The sequence below is a fragment of the Petromyzon marinus genome, chromosome 64, assembly GCF_048934315.1.
Source record: "Petromyzon marinus isolate PM22_M1 ecotype Great Lakes invasive population chromosome 64, UKy_Petmar_22M1.pri1.0, whole genome shotgun sequence".
In the NCBI taxonomy this organism is placed as follows: domain Eukaryota; kingdom Metazoa; phylum Chordata; class Hyperoartia; order Petromyzontiformes; family Petromyzontidae; genus Petromyzon; species Petromyzon marinus.
Window position 1 is genome coordinate 625,131 of NC_133730.1, and position 20,392 is coordinate 645,522.

General features: G+C 46.8%; 1 protein-coding gene across 5 annotated transcripts; it reads right to left on the reverse strand.

Annotated features, from left to right (window-relative positions):
• Positions 1-163: 163 nt before the first annotated feature.
• On the reverse strand, positions 164-16,152 carry LOC116956341 (uncharacterized). Of its 5 annotated transcripts, XM_076054062.1 has the most exons (5): positions 14,652-16,152; positions 5,863-5,986; positions 4,687-4,791; positions 3,827-3,955; positions 164-2,452 (listed from the first exon to the last, which is right to left on the reverse strand). In XM_076054062.1, exons 3-5 carry the CDS (start codon positions 4,748-4,750, stop codon positions 831-833), a joined length of 1,815 nt encoding a protein of 604 aa, XP_075910177.1. In that variant the 5' UTR covers positions 4,751-4,791; positions 5,863-5,986; positions 14,652-16,152; the 3' UTR covers positions 164-830. The 5 variants fall into 5 exon arrangements, with proteins under 5 accessions (XP_075910177.1, XP_032833803.1, XP_032833802.1 ...); XM_032977912.2 differs by lacking the exon at positions 14,652-16,152 and having other exon boundaries at positions 4,674-4,791; positions 5,863-6,139; XM_032977911.2 differs by lacking the exon at positions 14,652-16,152 and having other exon boundaries at positions 5,863-6,138.
• Positions 16,153-20,392: the final 4,240 nt, after the last annotated feature.

The following is a 20,392-nucleotide window of genomic DNA, read 5'->3' on the forward strand; positions in this document are numbered from 1 at the left end:
GGATTTGACCGTGTGACCTCTTGATGTCAAGTCCGGTGCGCTCGCCATTTCACCATAGCAGCTCCCAATGTTATAACATCACTTATATTGCACCCATCATGAATCACACGACATTGACCCACTATGTATGTTTAACGTGCTTAAGAATCGATGAACAACTATGTTTCACGTGCTTAATCCATTTTAATTAACAACAGAACAAAATACTGTACAATACTTTAGAAATGTGTGACACATTGCTGAGCAGTACACAGCGGTTCTAAGAGCAGTACTGGTGACAACGCATGCTCCCTTGTGACTTACCAACACGGGGATTTCTACCCCCACGGAAAGGAGTGATCTATAAAACTCTCGTCACCATATTGAAAAATAAGTTTTTTAAATCAACGTTAAAAGTTTTTGCACTAAATAGGTAAAAATACTTGTTGAATTTAGTGCTCTTGTTACATCTTCAGAAAAATTTGAATCAATCCACTTGTTATAAAGCACTTATACTTTAGACAAGGAATAATTTTCAAGCTATGCAACACATACGTGTTATACTTCTGTAAACAGGTTATGGGGATAAAGATTACATTGGATAAAGGAATTCTCCGTAAAAAAACACTTGGGATGTTTTATATTTTAAAATGTTCAAAGAACAGCAGGAACAAAGATCATATCTTTTCAAATGCCTAGTCATGATGGCAGAAAGAGCATTTCAACCAAACCTCACACTTTCTGTAAACAATGAAAAACCCATCGAGATGGAACAGACCGTGCCGGCCGGAAACAAACGAGAGGGCCACTTTCTGTCTCTGCACGTGTTCAATCGTCATCCTCCATAGCCTCTAGCCAGTGTGAGCTTTCATGTGCTTGTTCATGACAGAGATCTTTGTGAATCGCTCGCCGCACTCACTACAAACGTACGACTTCTCTCCGTGCGTCTTCTGGTGGTTCTTCAAGGTGGAGTTCTGCGCGAACGCCCGTCCGCACTCGAGGCAAACGTAGGGCCTCTCGCCTGTGTGTATCCTGCGATGGTTCTTCAGCGTGGTGACCAACGAAAACGCCTTCCCGCAGTCTTCGCATGTGTACGGCTTCTCGCCGGTGTGCGTCCGCCGGTGGTCCTTCAGCCGGCTGATCTTGGCGAACCGCTTGCCGCAGTCTTTGCAGACGAACATGTAGGCCATCTTGCTGAAGGGGTCCGCATGTATCCTCTGGTGCGCTTTGAGGTTGCTGATCTGCGCGAAGCCCCTGCCGCAGTCGTCGCACACGTACGGCTTCTCTCCCGTGTGCGTCACCCTGTGGTGCTTCAGGGATGAGACGTCCGAGAATCGTTTCCCGCACTTCTCGCACGAATACGGCTTTTCGCCCGTATGTGTCCGCTGGTGGTTTTTCAGGTTGGAGATGCTCGCGAAGCCCTTGCCGCACACCTCGCAAATGTAAGGCCGCTCTCCTGTGTGCGTCCTGTGGTGCTGCTTTAGCGTGGAGAGCTGGGAAAAGCCCTTGCCGCACTCGCGGCACATGTACGACTTCTCCCCGGTGTGCGTAGTCCGGTGGACGGTGAGGCTGGAGATCTGCGCGAAGCCCCTTCCGCAGTGGCTGCAGATGTACGGCCTCTCCCCCGTGTGTATCCGCTGATGATTCTTCAACGTGGACGTCAGCGAAAACGTCTTTCCGCAGTCCTCGCACGCGTACGGCTTCTCCCCGGAGTGCGTCCTCTGGTGCCTTCTCAGGTTGGACACCTTGGCGAAGCCCTTCCCGCAAGCGGGGCACACGTAGGGCCTCTCGCCCGTGTGGATCACCACGTGCTGCTTCAGGCTGCAGTTGTGCGAGAAGCCCTTGCCGCACTCCTCGCACACGAACGGCCGCTCTCCCAGGTGCGCCCTCTTGTGCTCAGTGAGCATGCTCTTGAGCGGGAAGGCCGCTTCGCACTCTCCGCAGGCGTACGGCATCTCATCCGAGTGCGTCCTCTGGTGCACGAGCAGGCGCGAGATGCTCGCGAACCCGCGTCCGCACTCCGTGCACACACGCGGCATCTCGAAGGCGTGCCTCCTCCGGTGCCTCTTGAGAAGCGATTTGCTGGCAAATTTCTTCCCGCAAGCCTTGCACGGGCGAGACTTGGCCACGTCATCCGCCGTCTCGTCTTGCTCGGGGCTGTTCTTCGCCGGCTGCCGCGTGGCACGGTGCTCCTGGCTCAGCAATAGTTTCCGCTGGGTCTGCGTTTGCAAGTGCTTTGTCAGAGCGTCGAGTCGCTTGAAGCGCTTACCGAATTCCACGCCCATCAGGGGCCACTCGTCGGAGGGTGTCTCATCGTCGTTTGAGACATGAGAATCGTCCGCACAACCCTCGCTGCTCTCCGTCGGCAAATCGGGAGTTTTCCTGACGTGCGTTCTCTGATGTTTCTTCAACAACGTGATTCTGGAGAAGCCCTTCCCGCACTCCTTGCACGGGTGCTGCCTCTCCACGGATTCTGTGTGCAGTCAAACGGCAGGTCGCAAAATACATTTGATGAAATCGTTTTGGTACATTTTTTATTTAAGCTTCCTTTTCCAAGTGTTTGTTTAGATTGTTTGTCTGAATGTAATAATCAAATTGTACTATCAGTGTCATGTCAACGAAGTTTCTGTTTACAGCTCTCACTGCGACCAGTGTATCATCACCCCGTGTCAGAAAAGAGCCCTGGAGAAATCTTGACTTAAAGCTTTCGTGACTGCAGGAATTCATATTCTTTGGGTCTTTCGGTAAAGTTACGTAGATAGGTTCAAAGAAAATAAAAAACGATGACGTTTCGATCGCAACACAAGCGGTCGTCATCAGGACCCATCTTCTCGGTTGAAATTGTGTCTGTATATATGGATGGCTTTATGAACGAATCTTTGTTGATAGCCAGTGGGTTTGCAAAGTACCTTCGTCTTAGATACATAAATTTCGTGAGCCCACCGCATTAAAAGAATGATCAGCCACGGCCGAGGTATTGGTCCTACCATGTTTCAGATCTGCCTCATGCTCACGAACACGGTCCGAGACATGTCGCTTAGTTTCCCAATGTAACCACCTGGAGGTTGACATCACAGAACTACTTCTGAAGTCACTTCCAAAACGGTCTCTTTATCCACACTGGAGGATGCCTTGTCTCAACAGAAGTCTGTGGCCTCAAACCAATTCAATAATACGAAATATAATTTACAGTCCTTTGTCAATCCACTGCTGGATGAGATCTCACATACTGGGCGCATTCTGGGTGATCTGGTTATCGGCACAAAGATGTGTAATTAATTATTTAAAATCTATTCTCACACCTAGTGAAATAAGGTGTTGAATGTAGAACAGAGGTAAATGTTATTTTATCAACATTCAATTGAATTTATTTTAACTACACAAAAGCACAACATACGTTGCACCCAAACTGTTTAGATAACAAAAGTGTACTGTCATATATTAATATATTTTACACAAACTTTGCATTGCCGTGCAGCATCGTGGATAAAGGCGATACACAGAATCAGCTCGTGCTGATATTTCTGTTTTTGAGTCAGGCTACAGAGTAGTTTTATACCCCTTAACCACCCGGAATGATTGTCAGAACTTTACTTCCATTTCTCCACATATTATATACAAGGGTTTTACTTGCTGGCTGGCTGATTGGCTGAGCCCGGCCCAGAGCTTGCTTGCTTACATAAAAGCTTGATCATATTGGTCTGGAAAACCAATCGGCTGCTGGACTGAAAACATTTCATGTATATGTGGAGAAGCAGAATGGGCTTGTGCTATTTCCTTTGATATCTATTGTAGTATCCTTTACGTGCCGTGAAACTATAGACAAAATAAACAACATAGCTCCCACCATCGCTAGTGTCCTCCAGTTCCACTTCTACCTCTGCCCAGCCTTGGTTGGGTGTCGTGTGCAAGCCCGGGGGGACCTCTATGGGTCTAATGCTGGCGTCATCAGCTTCGATGTCTTCGTTTTCCAGGGCTGAAGAGCACACACAAAAACACAACAAAGGAAGCAATAATTCAACAATTTGTTAGTAACAAATATACAGTTTATGAAATACAGAGGGGTGCTGCTGTGGTGTCAAAGTTGGCACACTGGACTTGCGATAGAGGTCGCCAGTTCGAATTAATTTCCTGGAGCGACACCTGTGGGTACTCCCACCTCTAGAGGAGTTCTCTGGAGCTTTCTCTTGCAGAAGGCCTTTCTGCAAGCAGTGGCACAAGCAAGTAATTGCAAGGACTGGACCGTTCCGCGGATATATATGTACATAGCAGAATTTAAGTTACTTGTAGAGTATAAGGTTTAGTAATTTATTCATGCACTAGTGCCTTGCTGTTCCTCAAGGCTTTTTCAGCAAGGTCCTGCTACATTGGTAAGCGTGGCCAATCTGACGCACGAGTGTTTGTACGCAAACAGTGTTTATGACTGGTCCTCAACTAGCTGTGGTGGAACCCAATTACACTGCAGGGTTGACGGAGGTGGCGGGGCGGAGAATTTAAGAAAGTTGCACCAATTTAAATTGCCGCACCAGGAGAAATAAACAAATCCAGCAACCTCTGGATTGCAAACCCAGCGTGCTAACCACCACGCACGCACACAACTGTGACAGCTGTCGCAAGAATGTCATGGTGATATTTGCTTTATAGATTTAATGGTGATGAAACAAGCGCTGGGTATAAAAGTACAGGAAACTCACTTGGGACACCTACCAGCATAATTTTCAGACTTCACTGCGGGCAAAATCTCACCAACATCACTTCCGATGTCTTGCATGATGGTGATGATAATGTCCTCTGACACCACAGCACTTGCATCTGTTAAAAGTTGCAGTTTCAAATAAATTTTATTTAAATTACTACCAGAAATGTTAATAGAGTTCAAAGGCATTTTTTAATTATGTAAATTGATGCGCACTCTAAGCCAATGACCAAAATCAACCGGAACGCACCCAATCTCTTCAGACCTTATGAGCAAAGCAGAAGTGTGCATGCTCAGTCCTGGCTTGGATAGGCGACCCCTCATGCATAAAACAGATGTTAGAGACTGCTGCTGCTGCTGGGCAGCAGAGGACAGTGCAGCAAACATCTCTTGCTGTGCTCTATTATGCTTCCACATATAAGCTCCCTGATTTTTTTTTTATCAACCCACAGTGACCATCGGTGAAGTATGGTCAAAAAACCGTCACAACCTGCACCGCGTGGGCGACCCTCATCCAGCAGTAGACTGACGCGAGCGGCTGTGCATGCAGAATGCATTAAAATATTTCATGGACGTGTGTGTGTGCTGCATATCAATGCCCATCCATTACCCTTCCCCCCGCTCAATCATTTACACAGAAATTAATATAAATTAATTGCACGGTCAAGTCGGTCTCGCTGGTGGTCATTCCACATTCCTGTGGCCAGTCCAGTGCCTCCATAACGCTGCCACTGCCAACTGACCACGAAATTGATAGTCAACCCATCAACGGCATGTTCATGAGTAACCCAGGCGGCGCTCAAACCGCTCGGGGCCAAATAACCCCGTGGCAGCGGTGTCAATTCCACACTCTTATGGCCGGGGCAAGCACCGCCGTTCCCTTTCATACAAAATGCACCGCAGGGACACGCTCGTTGTCGAGCAGAGCGCACAACTCATCCCACGCGAGTTGATTTGAACTGCAGCACGGGAGACCTCATGCTGTTAAGAGGCGAACCACGTCGAACAGTAGTTCTGCGAGCTCTGCGTCCGCGGACCGTTCTCCGCCCCGCAATGCTCGATTACGCGACGCAAGAGCGCGCATTTGGGGCCAAGCAATTGTAAGAGGTGGTGAGCTCCGTGTGTCTCTCGTGACGAGGAATGAGGCCGCACGAGACGCCGTTGTGTGTGTGTGTGATATTTATTACCTACAGATCGCAGCCACAGGCCAAGGGAGCAGCGAAGCGGGCGGCCGCATCAGCCCCAGCGCTCAGAGACGACGACAACGGCAGCACGAACCACGCCAATCAGTGTACGCATCATCAATTAGCGCTGCCGTCAGAAGGGGGAGAGATTAGAGAGAGATAAGAGAGAGATGGGATAAGAGAGAAAGAGCGAACCCCAGGGCTCCTCTCTCGCTCTGCAGGCGACCATGGCGCTACCCGGCATGCAGCGCGCGCACTGCAGAGACCGAGGGGGCGGGGGGAAGGGCTGGGGGAGGGGCGGGGGGAAGAAGTGGGGGGAGGGGGCGGGGGGAGGGGGCGGGGGGAGGGTTCAGTGATAATGATCCCTGCAGCAGCTCTGGCGTTATGAGTTTGTTATCACCATAGTGATCACCATAGTGATCACCATAGTGATCACCATAGTGATCACCATAGTGATCACCATCATAGTGAGCACCATCATAGTGAGCACCATCATAGTGAGCACCATCATAGTGAGCACCATAGTGAGCATAGTTCATAGTTCATAGTTTCATTTATTTGGTATAGCCCTGTGAGCCATTCGGCTCTTGAATCGGGTGCAACCGCAACAAACAAAAAACATGAACAAGAAAACATCTTAAAGTGATTTTGTGACTGTGCAAACAGAAAATACAGGAAAAAAAATATAAAAATATTCCTGAAATAGCACCGTACACCGACGCTGTGTGCAAAAATCCCAGTGGGATGCAAGTCAAAATAACAACAACAACCACAAGACAACTAAGATTAAGGCCATCAGTCTAACTCCGTACTACAATAAACAAAAACATGGCCAAAAAAAAACTTTTCGAAATCACCAAAATAAAAGCCATAAATCCAATGTAACAGTGATCATAGGGACTGTGACCGAATTTTTAACAATAAACTGCATAAATAAATTATAACACCAAAATCTAGAGCCATATTTTAGGCCACTGAATAGCAGTGGCAGCTAGGGTTGTACAACTCCTCTAGAGCAGTTTTGAGTGAAGATCTCATAGGTAGTGATTCAAGTTGCAGTTTATTGGCAATAGCATTCCAGACCCTGGGGGCATCAATAGCAAAGGCCCTTCCTCCAGTTTTTGTACGGCAATAGGAATGTGAAAATCAGGGATCACCATAGTGAGCACCATAGTGATCACCATCGTGATCACCATAGTGATCACCATAGTGAGCACCATCGTGATCACCATAGTGAGCACCATAGTGATCACCATAGTGGTCACCATAGTGACCACCATCGTGATAACAAACTCATGTGGGGTTAAATTTCGATTTAAAGCTTTCGTGACTGCAGGGATTCATATTCTTGTTTCTTTCGGTAAAGTCACGTAGAAGGGAAATAATAAAAATAAACAATACATTTCTCACGACGTTTCTATTGCAACACAAGCAATCATCATCAGGTGTGAAAAAAACACAGCAAGACAATTTGAAAAAAGTAATAATAATCACGTGATGTTGTTATTAGTATAAGAGTTATAGTTGGTTAGTGTTATCAGTGTGTGAGTGTTATGACGGCAGTGATAGCAGTGCGTCCGTGTCCTTATCTCTGTTGTTGTAGTACACTGCAGTAAATTTTGCTGTGGTTTTCCCACCTGATGATGATTGCTTGTGTTGCAATCGAAACGTCGTGATTTGTTTTATTTTATTTCCAACTCCGTGACTTTACCGAAAGAACTAAAGTGTAATCTTCACTTAAAGCTTTCGTGACTGCAGGAATTTATATTCTTTGGGTCTTTCGGTAAAGTCACGTAGAAAGGTTCAAAGAAAATAACAAAAAGCCACGACGTTTCGATCGCAACACAAGCGGTCGTCATCAGGAAAAAAGGGGGGTGGGGGGGGAGGCTACAGTCTACATTCTAGACTGCCAGTACACTCACCCAGTTTAATAACCAGGCTACAGTCTACATTATAGACTGTCAGTACATTCACCCAGATTAATAACCAGGCTACAGTCTACATTATAGACTGTCAGTACACTCACCCAGTTTAATAACCAGGCTACAGTCTACATTATAGACTGCCAGTACACGCACCCAGTTTAATAACCAGGCTACAGTCTACATTATAGACTGTCAGTACACTCACCCAGTTTAATAACCAGGCTACAGTCTACATTATAGACTGTCAGTACATTCACCCAGATTAATAACCAGGCTACAGTCTACATTATAGACTGCCAGTACACTCACCCAGTTTAATAACCAGGCTACATTTTGATTTAAAGCTTTCGTGACTGCAGTAATTCATATTCTTAGTTTTTTCGGTAAAGTCACGTTGAAGAGAAACAACAAAATAACAAAATATATATAAAACAATAAAAAATTCTCACGACGTTTCGACCATAACTCAAACGGTCATCATCAGGTGTGTCGGTTTGCATAAATTTATTTTGAAAACGGCATATTTATTTATATATATAAAAATAACGTTTGCGTCACGCGCAACGATGGCAGTTTGCCAGGACTAGTCCATCTATTTTTTGAAAAGAGGAGGGGGGAGACGAAATTTGTTTTTATGTAAGCTGTCTGAAAGGCACTGTAAGCGTGAACAATCAATCAAGAACTGAAATGATTTATCAAATCTTTCCAATGATTGCTAAGATAGAATCCATCTTCTCGGTTGAAATTGTCTCTGTGTTTGTATATGTGGATAGCCTCATGAACGAATCTCTCATGGAAGCCAGATGGCTTACAAAGAACCTCCGTCTTGGAAAAGTCAATGGCATGTGAGCCTACTGAATTAGAACAATGATCTGCTACGGCCGAGGTGTTGGTCCTACCGTGTTTAAGGTCTGCTTTATGTTCACGAATGCGGTCCGAGATATGGCGTTTGGTTTCTCCAATGTAACTACTACCACAGAGGCAACTTAGTTTGTAGACACCAGGGTATTGTATGTCCGGAATCACATCTTTTACAGACGGAACCAGATCACGGATTTTATGTAATGTGTTGAAACGGACCTGGATCTTGTGTTTATTCAAGATTTTGGAGATCTTTTTTGTGATCCCAGCAATGTAGGGTAAAGTGATGGTTTTTGAAAGGCTCCTCAAGAGGGTTCTTCTTCATGGTTTGAGTGATAGCTTTGCGGATTGTATAGTCGGAGTAACCATTAGCCCTAAGAGCTTGGTGTACGTGCTTGAGTTCACTGCTTATGTGTTCCTGGTCGGATATGCATTGGGCTCTATGATACAGAATCTTGATGAGAGAATTCTTCTGTGATGGATGGTGGTGGGAATCCGGTTTCAGATAAGCATCCGTATGGGTAGCTTTCCTGTAGACAGAGTGGCTCATTGAACCATCAGGTCTCTTTTTAATTAGGACATCCAAAAAAGGTATCTTGCCATCTATTTCGACTTCCATGGTAAATCTGATGGCTGGGTGTATGGAATTGATGTGGTCGAAGAATTTGTCTAGAGCAGGCCGGCCATGTGGCCAGATGACAAAAGTGTCATCCACGTACCTCTTCCATAAGGTTGGGCGCAGAGTGGCAGTCTGGATGGCGTCAGTCTCAAACTGCCATCGTTGCGCGTGACGCAAACGTTATTTTTATATATATAAATAAATATGCCGTTTTCAAAATAAATTTATGCAAACCGACACACCTGATGATGACCGTTTGAGTTATGGTCGAAACGTCGTGAGAATTTTTTATTGTTTTATATATATTTTGTTATTTTGTTGTTTCTCTTCAACGTGACTTTACCGAAAAAACTAAGAATATGAATTACTGCAGTCACGAAAGCTTTAAATCAAAATTTAATCGCCTCTACGGGGAGGGTTTTCACATAACTTTAAGATCTTTCAACAAACTCCGGGATAAGAAAGCTCAGCTGATCGAGTCTCTCACCTTCCTGAAGAGATGCCGCGACTCTGGGGTAATACCAATCGCATTTACACTCACCTCTGCTACTGTAACTTCTTCTAATGCGAAACGAATTCTTTTCAAAACTAGCTTAGCTCTTATCTCAGAAAAAATCAGACTTATACGCACAGAACTAGATCAGTTAGACAAGACACTCTACAAATCACACTTATCATTGACGGCAATAATGTCCACATCGGATTGGGAACATGTAGACAATATGACTGCCTCTTCAGCTGCTACTATGTCGACCAAATGTAAGGAAAACCTGATTTCCAAATTTAACCTCCTCTTAAACAAAAGACCGGACCCACACACCAAAAAGTTAGACGTTAATAAAGTCGTAATTAATCGCAGTAACAGTTCTATTTCCGATGGTCTGAAATCCGTTTTAGCTAAAGGTCTAAACTTTGCAGTCACACCTAAACACATACCAGTTAATGATATAATTGCCCAAGTAGACGTTGCTCTCAGGGGCCTGGGTCACATCGCTGCAGACGTAGCAAGATCTGAAATCGCTGCAACCCTCAAAAACGCTAAGATGCCAGCTAGCAACCTCAGCAAAGATGAGCGTTTTGAATTATATAAATTAAAAAAGAGGAATGATATTGTAGTTCTCTCAGCTGACAAAGGCAATGCTACTGTTATCATGGATAAAATAGAATACAACAACAAAATTAAAGAATTACTCGACGATGGTAGTTATACAAAAATAAAAAGAGATCCCACCAACAGCCTCGTCACACAAACCAACAAAATAATTTCTGATTCAACCACATTAATTGATCAATCTAAACAGTTTTCGTTGAAACCTTCTGCTGCCAGGCCACCAAGATTATACGGCTTACCAAAAATACATAAAGTTGATACACCTCTTCGTCCCATAGTCTCTACTATCAGCTCCCCCACCTACAAATTAGCTCGTTTTTTGTCTGAAATCCTGCGTCCTTTCACTGGAAAGACCACCTCTGCGGTACAAAATTCTACTCACCTGGTATCAACAATCAAGGGTATTTCCCTGTCCCCAGACGACCTGCTTGTCAGTTTTGATGTAGTTTCCTTATTCACCAAGGTTCCTGTACCTGACACCATTGCAATCATTGAAGACTTGGTTCATCAAGGACTAAACACTGAGGTACCCCCCCTGGTGAGACACTGTTTAACCAATACATACTTCACTTGGAATGGAACTTTCTACAAACAAACTGAGGGCACCCCAATGGGCTCCCCCCTTTCTCCAGTTATAGCTAACATTTTCATGGAGAAATTTGAGACTGACGCCATCCAGACTGCCACTCTGCGCCCAACCTTATGGAAGAGGTACGTGGATGACACTTTTGTCATCTGGCCACATGGCCGGCCTGCTCTAGACAAATTCTTCGACCACATCAATTCCATACACCCAGCCATCAGATTTACCATGGAAGTCGAAATAGATGGCAAGATACCTTTTTTGGATGTCCTAATTAAAAAGAGACCTGATGGTTCAATGAGCCACTCTGTCTACAGGAAAGCTACCCATACGGATGCTTATCTGAAACCGGATTCCCACCACCATCCATCACAGAAGAATTCTCTCATCAAGATTCTGTATCATAGAGCCCAATGCATATCCGACCAGGAACACATAAGCAGTGAACTCAAGCACGTACACCAAGCTCTTAGGGCTAATGGTTACTCCGACTATACAATCCGCAAAGCTATCACTCAAACCATGAAGAAGAACCCTCTTGAGGAGCCTTTCAAAACCATCACTTTACCCTACATTGCTGGGATCACAAAAAAGATCTCCAAAATCTTGAATAAACACAAGATCCAGGTCCGTTTCAACACATTACATAAAATCCGTGATCTGGTTCCGTCTGTAAAAGATGTGATTCCGGACATACAATACCCTGGTGTCTACAAACTAAGTTGCCTCTGTGGTAGTAGTTACATTGGAGAAACCAAACGCCATATCTCGGACCGCATTCGTGAACATAAAGCAGACCTTAAACACGGTAGGACCAACACCTCGGCCGTAGCAGATCATTGTTCTAATTCAGTAGGCTCACATGCCATTGACTTTTCCAAGACGGAGGTTCTTTGTAAGCCATCTGGCTTCCATGAGAGATTCGTTCATGAGGCTATCCACATATACAAACACAGAGACAATTTCAACCGAGAAGATGGATTCTATCTTAGCAATCATTGGAAAGATTTGATAAATCATTTCAGTTCTTGATTGATTGTTCACGCTTACAGTGCCTTTCAGACAGCTTACATAAAAACAAATTTCGTCTCCCCCCTCCTCTTTTCAAAAAATAGATGGACTAGTCCTGACAAACTGCCATCGTTGCGCGTGACGCAAACGTTATTTTTATATATATAAATAAATATGCCGTTTTCAAAATAAATTTATGCAAACCGACACACCTGATGATGACCGTTTGAGTTATGGTCGAAACGTCGTGAGAATTTTTTATTGTTTTATATATATTTTGTTATTTTGTTGTTTCTCTTCAACGTGACTTTACCGAAAAAACTAAGAATATGAACCAGGCTACAGTCTACATTATAGACTGTCAGTACACTCACCCAGTTTAATAACCAGGCTACAGTCTACATTATAGACTGTCAGTACATTCACCCAGATTAATAACCAGGCTACAGTCTACATTATAGACTGTCAGTACACTCACCCAGTTTATTAACCAGGCTACAGTCTACATTATAGACTGCCAGTACACGCACCCAGTTTAATAACCAGGCTACAGTCTACATTATAGACTGCCAGTACACTCACCCAGTTTAATAACCAGGCTACAGTCTACATTCTAGACTGCCAGTACACTCACCCTGCTTAATAACCAGGCTACAGTCTATATTATAGACTGCCAGTACACTCACCCAGTTTAATAACCAGGCTACAGTCTACATTATAGACTGCCAGTACACTCACCCAGTTTAATAACCAGGCTACAGTCTACATTCTAGACTGCCAGTACACTCACCCTGCTTAATAACCAGGCTACAGTCTACATTATAGACTGCCAGTACACTCACCCAGTTTAATAACCAGGCTACAGTCTACATTATAGACTGCCAGTACATTCACTCAGCTTAATAACCAGGCTACAGTCTACATTATTGACTGCCAGTACACTCACTCAGCTTAATAACCAGGCTACAGTCTACATTATAGACTGCCAGTACACTCACCCAGATGAATAACCAGGTTACAGTCTACATTATAGACTGCCAGTACACTCACCCAGTTTAATAACCAGGCTACAGTCTACATTCTAGACTGCCAGTACACTCACCCTGCTTAATAACCAGGCTACAGTCTATATTATAGACTGCCAGTACACTCACCCAGTTTAATAACCAGGCTACAGTCTACATTATAGACTGCCAGTACACTCACCCAGTTTAATAACCAGGCTACAGTCTACATTCTAGACTGCCAGTACACTCACCCTGCTTAATAACCAGGCTACAGTCTACATTATAGACTGCCAGTACACTCACCCAGTTTAATAACCAGGCTACAGTCTACATTATAGACTGCCAGTACATTCACTCAGCTTAATAACCAGGCTACAGTCTACATTATTGACTGCCAGTACACTCACTCAGCTTAATAACCAGGCTACAGTCTACATTATAGACTGCCAGTACACTCACCCAGATGAATAACCAGGTTACAGTCTACATTATAGACTGCCAGTACACTCACTCAGATTAATAACCAGGCTACAGTCTACAGTATAGACTGCCAGTACACTCACTCAGCTTAATAACCAGGCTACAGTCTACATTATAGACTGCCAGTACACTCAGATTAAAAACCAGGCTTCAGTATTATTTTATTATTATTTTTATAACCTTTATTTTTATTATGTTTCTATCTACGTGACTTTACCGAAATAATCAAAGAGTATAGTAATCTACTGTTCATGATTATTAATGAGGGGGGCTGGTCGACGTGCAGTGACATCACGCGCGAGACTCACATTCTGCGCTCATTATCGTCGTGAATTGTGTGTGTTAGTGCCGTCACAATGAGTGTAATAATACCCATAATAGGTGCAATAAGTTTATTTATACAGTAATGATGATAATCACTGGCAGTGTTTTATTAGTATAGTTATTATTGGCGAGATATAAGCCCGTCAGTGGTTGTTATTGTAATAAAGTAGTCATATAACTTTATCGTGTGGTTGTTGATTGTGGAGGTATAACCGTATATCAGTTATAATGTTATAATATCTGTATTGACGTAGTAACAGTTATAAGTATCGTGCTAATGTTTACGTGTGTCTCATGAGAAGTGATTATTGTTGGTCACGGTTGCTGAGCACAGAATCTGTATTTAGACTGCAGGAGAAATCTGATGAACAATAAAGCTCTTTTTCAGAACGTTACAACAACAACCACACTACACAAATACGAGACCAGTACAAGGTATAGGAACGGTAAACAAACCACTTCAGGCTGCCAAGCGGCCAGTAACAAACATCACTCTCAATGGTTCAGAGTTAATATACGGTTCTCGAATTGAGCGATGTTGTTATAAAATCTTGGGGAATGAGACACCCACGGGACAATTATTTTTTTCCAAAGTCGCGCAGAGCTACGCGTGCGAGTCCGCCTGTGTAGCATCCGCACCTCCGATTAGCCACGGTTGGCTACGTACGGTGCGAAAGAAGTTCAACACGCGTGCATACATAGACGCTTCCCCGTGCGGTGAGAAGAGAACGAAGGGAGGCTTCCCAAAGGGACTACTACTGGCTTGCCAGCTCGTAGCCGGCTGAGCCCACAAACAAGAGTTGAACCCGCGACCTCGCGATTGTCATTCAAGCGCTCTGTCCACAAAGCCACACGGCGCTATCCATAATACCCCTCTGTGTGTGTCCATCTCCTCCGTTCTTACAGCACTTCCCCGAGCGGCCTATTCACACAAGCAACGCGCACACAACAACGCGCACACACACACAAAAAAACTCCGAGCGGAGGGTCACACGCAAGAGCCGACGGATCGCGCACGCCGGGCGTAAATCCTAGAGCGGCTTTCAAGCGGATGAGATCAGTGGCTCTCACCCCGTGACACATTTCGGAAGGGCCAGAACTGTGCCATCACACAAGTCACTCACGTTCGGGTAAGGAAATGTGTCCAAACGAAGTGAAATGTTCGAAATAGCACAGTGAGTTATTTTGCTCAAATCAGCTTTAAAGCGGTTCACATCTCCCGTTGATAGTCAGTGGTTGGAATTCCACTGTTGACCTCCCGCACCAGTGGTCCTGATTTTATCGACCCCGGAAGGACGATGGGCTGAGTCAACCCCCTCAACCAGAATGTGAACTCGCAATCTTCCGATGGCGAGCTGCTCGCTCTAACGCTGAGCCACCTGGACATTTTCAACAAGTATTGTGTTGTCTATCACGGAGACGTGGGGCTGCTGTTGATTCAACATCCACAACCGGTAACACCATCAAGCAGCAGCGGGCAATGCGTTATATCACTGATGGAGAACGTGAGCTGCTCAATTCAAATGTTGGGAAAGCTTCCACCAGGCACGTGGAGCGAAACGTCGGACATCGTGCCAAACGACGCGCGGCACGGCCCGAAAACACACGCCGTAGAGCCATACAGAGCAACCCCACAAACAATAGCAACAATAAATTCCACAAACGGTAGAATAACGAGTCGCACTGCTTCACAACTTCACATCTGTGCACAATCTCTACAGCGGCGGTTCACGGCCTACGACGGCCACCCAAACAATCCCGGGCCCGGCCGTTGCGGCGTGTAGCACGGCGATGTCGAATGCGCGCTCTTTGCTGCTCCACCACGCCGCCGGGCGCCTCTCTGCTGACATGGATTACAGACGAGAACCTGGACCCAATAGGGAATTCACGAGATGATGTTTGCTCGTGTCCTCCTCTCTCTCTCTGCTCCTCCCTCCTCCTCCTCCCCCTTATCCCGCTGGCGCTGTCCGTGGCAGGCGGCGCCCGCGATCACCGGGGCTGATCAGCATGCGTGTTCTGTGGTGCCACAGAGTTAGCGGGGCCGGGATCCAAGGCGTCGCAAAGCGGGAGACATCCATCTGCAACGCCACAGAGAAGAACACTTCCCCCTTTGTCAGCCCGGCGTGGGGGGAGCAAGAGCCAAAGGAAGGGAGGGGGGTGGTAGGAAGGGGAGTTACATAAAAAAAAAGAGAGACCGTCCTTAGATGTGGATCCCATTGAGCCAAGTCCAGCCCTTTTTTTTGCCAATGTGACAACCCCGGCGACGATTTTTTTTTATCGGAATAATTCCCATTCAGTCGAACATCAATCCCCGCTGGCAGTGTGAGCGCGCCCAACGCGCATAATAAACGCCGCGCCGAGCCGCGCATGACGCCATGGTAGCCGGGAGCGCACAAAGCGAGTTCCCACGCTGGATGTGGGCCCTGGCAGCCCGGCGCGAGGCCAATTACATCGTTATTGATATCGCGGCCCGGCACGGCACGGCTGTTTACCCGCTCGGACGCCGCGTCTCCCGTCAAGATTTACGCGCGGGATGACGCCTGGCCGCGCTGTTTACCCACCAACACTTAAGTCGGTTTGGCCACTCCCGGTTCTATTGACGCGGTAACGTTTGAGTGTCGGTCATCGCGCACATCCCCCCCCCACCCCGAGTTGTGACGTTCTCACCTGCACCTACCGGAGATCTGTGAGAAAGAACTTTAATGGCTCATCGGCTTCCTCCAGGATAAGTGAAGATTCTGATTCTGAGTGAATTCGAGTTGTGCTATCGGAGTCAAGTTACTGGGAAAAGGGTCTCAGCAGCAATGTGACTAGGAAATGGTACGTGGAAGCAGATACCACAGAACTAATTCTGAGATCCCTTCAAAGTGACCTCCTCTTATTCAAACACATGTGAGCAGCACGCTCTCTTGTGCTCTGATACGTGTCAGGCAAAAATTAGTTTTAATTCTCAGGCCTGGCAATATTTGCAAGCATTAAGAGTGACAAAAGTGACAAAACTAATTTAATTTGATATTTAAACGTGTAACGTGCACCGTATTCGCTCGCTCTCTAATAGAGAGCCATTCATAGGCGAGAGGTACCACAGACGAGCAGGAAGGCAGCAGCAGCCACGCGGTGAGCCGGCGCCAACAATTGCCAAAGCTCTGTGGTCCTCTGCATATTAAGGTGTTATCGGCCAATTAAGAAGTGTTCACATGCACAGGAAACTGGAGTACCAGGATAAAACGTACGAGGGGACATCACGCTGTCCCATAAGACGGAACACGTGGAGTCCACATGTTCGCTGTACTGCCTTCTCCTGGCAAAACAGAGTACGACACCTCAATACCCACGGGGTGGGAGTTTCGCAACGTTCATGCGAACCACCAACCCTCGCCACCCCAGTGCTGGATTACAGGCCACGTGCAAAGCCACCACCGCTCGCATGAGGGGCACAATGCCCGCGAGGGGCGACCCGTGTTCACAAAGCAAAGGAAGGGCAAAGCACGATACACGCACGTGACCTGTGATGCAGCGGCGAGGGTTGGTGGTGAAACTCCCTTCCCGTGTGCTGCAAGAAGCTATAACCCTGACTCGCCAGGAGAGTGCAGTAAAGCATGCGATAGCGTGTTTCCCCCTCGCACGCATGTGTTTTGTCCGGGTGCTCCGGCTTCTTCCTACATGTAAACACTTATTATTTGTCCGATAACACCTTCATATATCGAGGACCGCAGAGCTGGGCATTGGTTGGTAGCGCCGGCTCACAGCGTGGATGCTGCCTGTCCGCGTTGTCTGTGGCTCCTCATTGGTACCCCAACTAGCATTCCCACCCGCTCGTTTGAGCGGAATGACCACGTGGATCTGCAATGCGAACGTCGATGACGAAGATGGAAACAATGGCTGCACAGGGTGGACAGGCGCACCCTCGGAATGGCAGCGAGATGTGGGAAGAGGAATGCGTGCCACGCAAAGAACGCACAGCCAAGTTTGAGCCATCACGTTGCGAGTGAAGAAAATGACGTGCAATTGGGCCAGGGAGGGCACATCGCCGGAAAGGGTGGTGACCCGCGTGGTCGAGGAATACATTACTCGAGAGGACGTCCACTGTGGAGATAAAGCTACGAATTCAGCTGGGGATTCATCCTAATAATCATTCAGCTACGGCCGATAAAACGAGTAACAATCTGTGGGGCGCCAAAAGTGGTTGTCGCTTAGAAAGACTCGTTCCTGCCAGAGAAATGTAGAATTTGTAATGCTGCCAAATAAAGATAACCACCGCCGCAAGCTCGTTCAAGAAAATTCCACATTGCTATGGAGGGATGGTGAGTTCGTCCATAGGGTAACCATCGCTGACTTCGAACGAAGCTGTATTTTATCTGCCACGGCACGAGGCATGATGGGCTGAGTCGATGGCCGTCCGGGATTTGAGCTCGCAGCCAGCCACGCTGCGAGGTACGCGTGCTGCCACCGCTGTGCCACTTGACTGATCGTGGAGTACTTGATTTTATCCGCGTGCGGCCCCGAGTGTTGATGGGAAATTACCCGCTAATAGAAACGCACTCACATTCGCACGGCTGAGCTGTGCCATCCCGCGGCGGTGGCACAATGCGCCAGGCTTACGCCACACTGCGCACAAGCATTCAAATGTCTCTTAATCCTCAGCCATTTCCTAACGGATCCAAGTTTTAATCTAGAATGGATGTCAGCAGTGGCGCACACATAGGGGGCAAATGGGGAAGTCCCCCCCCCCCCCACACCTAACAATCCCCACCTCCCCCCCCCCCCAATGAAATTCTGAGAAAGACGGTGAACGTCACGGATCAGGGGTGGACAGACCCTTGTCTTGCGAGTCGCACGCGGCTCCGCGCCGTTCAAGTGCGACAACTGTTCAGTAAACTGAAAGTTCATTGAACAAAGCAAACAATCTGCGGAAGCGGGAACCGCCTGGGACACTCGTCCCTGGCAGCGGAGCCAGGCATGAGCGCTCCCGGGGCGCTCCTGCAGATTTCTAAATTCCAAATCACGCGGCCAACTCGCGCGGGGAAGCCGGCCGCGTGGCCTCTTCAGGTGACCACTCTGAGTGACTTGCCCGCGTGACTGACCCACGTTAGCGACCCATATGACCACCCTACAAGACCCCTCCGAGTGACCTCCCAGAGTGACCCTCTAGAGCAGTGGTTCTTAATCTTTACTGCAAACTTGCACCCCTTTGGTTTTGAATCGTTAAAAAAAAAACTTAAAATGTTAATAAATACATAGAGGGTTTGATGAAACAAAGTAAATTGTACTTACGTGCCCGTGCTTAATTTGTGTTTCGATGATTTACCTTATGACAAAATCTGGCCACGTCTCGCACCCCCAGAAAGGGCTTCTCGCACCCCCAGGGGTGCAGCGTGCACCCCAGGTTTAGAAGAGCCACTGCTCTGGATCGTGCACGCGTAAGGCTGTGTGTGTCTTGTGGCGAGGATGGGTCAGCAGGCTTGGCCGTCCTTTCCATGGACCATGCCTGATATTTATCATCAATGTAAAATTGTGATTTAAAGCTTTCGTGACTGCAGTGATTCATATTCTTGGTTCTTTCGGTAAAGTCACGTTGAAGGGAAACAATAAAATATATAAAACAATACAATTCTCACGACGTTTCGACTGTAACACAAACAGACTGTTTGTGTTACAGTCGAAACGTCGTGTTTGTGTTACAGTCGAAACGTCGTGAGAATTTTATTGTTTTATATATATTTTATTATTTTATTGTTTCCCTTCAACGTGACTTTACCGAAAGAACCAAGAATATCAATGTAAAATTGTAAATACATACTTCTTGTAATATGTGTTGATGTATTTTTCCCATATATTTGTTTTTAATGATAATTTTAGACAGAGCTGATGACCGATCAATGAGCTCGTGTGACGTAAATGTAAAAAAAAATCACGATTGCTGGGCAAAGTGTAGTGGTTGAGTGAGCGAGTGAACTGTTGTTGCATGCAGTGTCGTGGTTGAACACAGCGGTGGTGGTGGTTGCTGAGACGAAACAGTCAGAGAGCTTGGCAGACCTGAGTCCTCAACACGCGTCGAGGAATCAACGAGTGAAGTTCACGGGCTCGGTAAGCATGGTAGGAGTAGTAGCGATAGAAGAGCGATGAGGAGGCGACTGTCCGCGAGTAAGCGGAGAGTGAATCAGAATCTATATTTAGACGGCAGGAGGAATCCGATGAGCTATGAAGATCTTTTTCACAGTTGTCCGGTAGGGGGCACGGAGTCAGCAGTGAGTGCCGGGTCATCAATCACCTCGACTGCTGCTGCGGTCGGAGCCGAGTGCTCCACTCCAGCTAAGACAGCGGCAGTAGCCGCGGGATTCCACCCTCGTCGTAACGCCCCCACCGCTGTCTCCATCACCACCACCACCACCACCATCATCCCCACCACCACCACCACCATGATCCCCACCACCACCACCACCATCATCCCCACCACCACCACTATCCCCACCCCCACCACCACCATGATCCCCACCACCACCACCACTATCCCCACCACCACCACCACCACTATCCCCACCACCACCATCATCCCCACCACCACCACCACTATCCCCACCCCCACCACCACCATCATCCCCACCACCACCA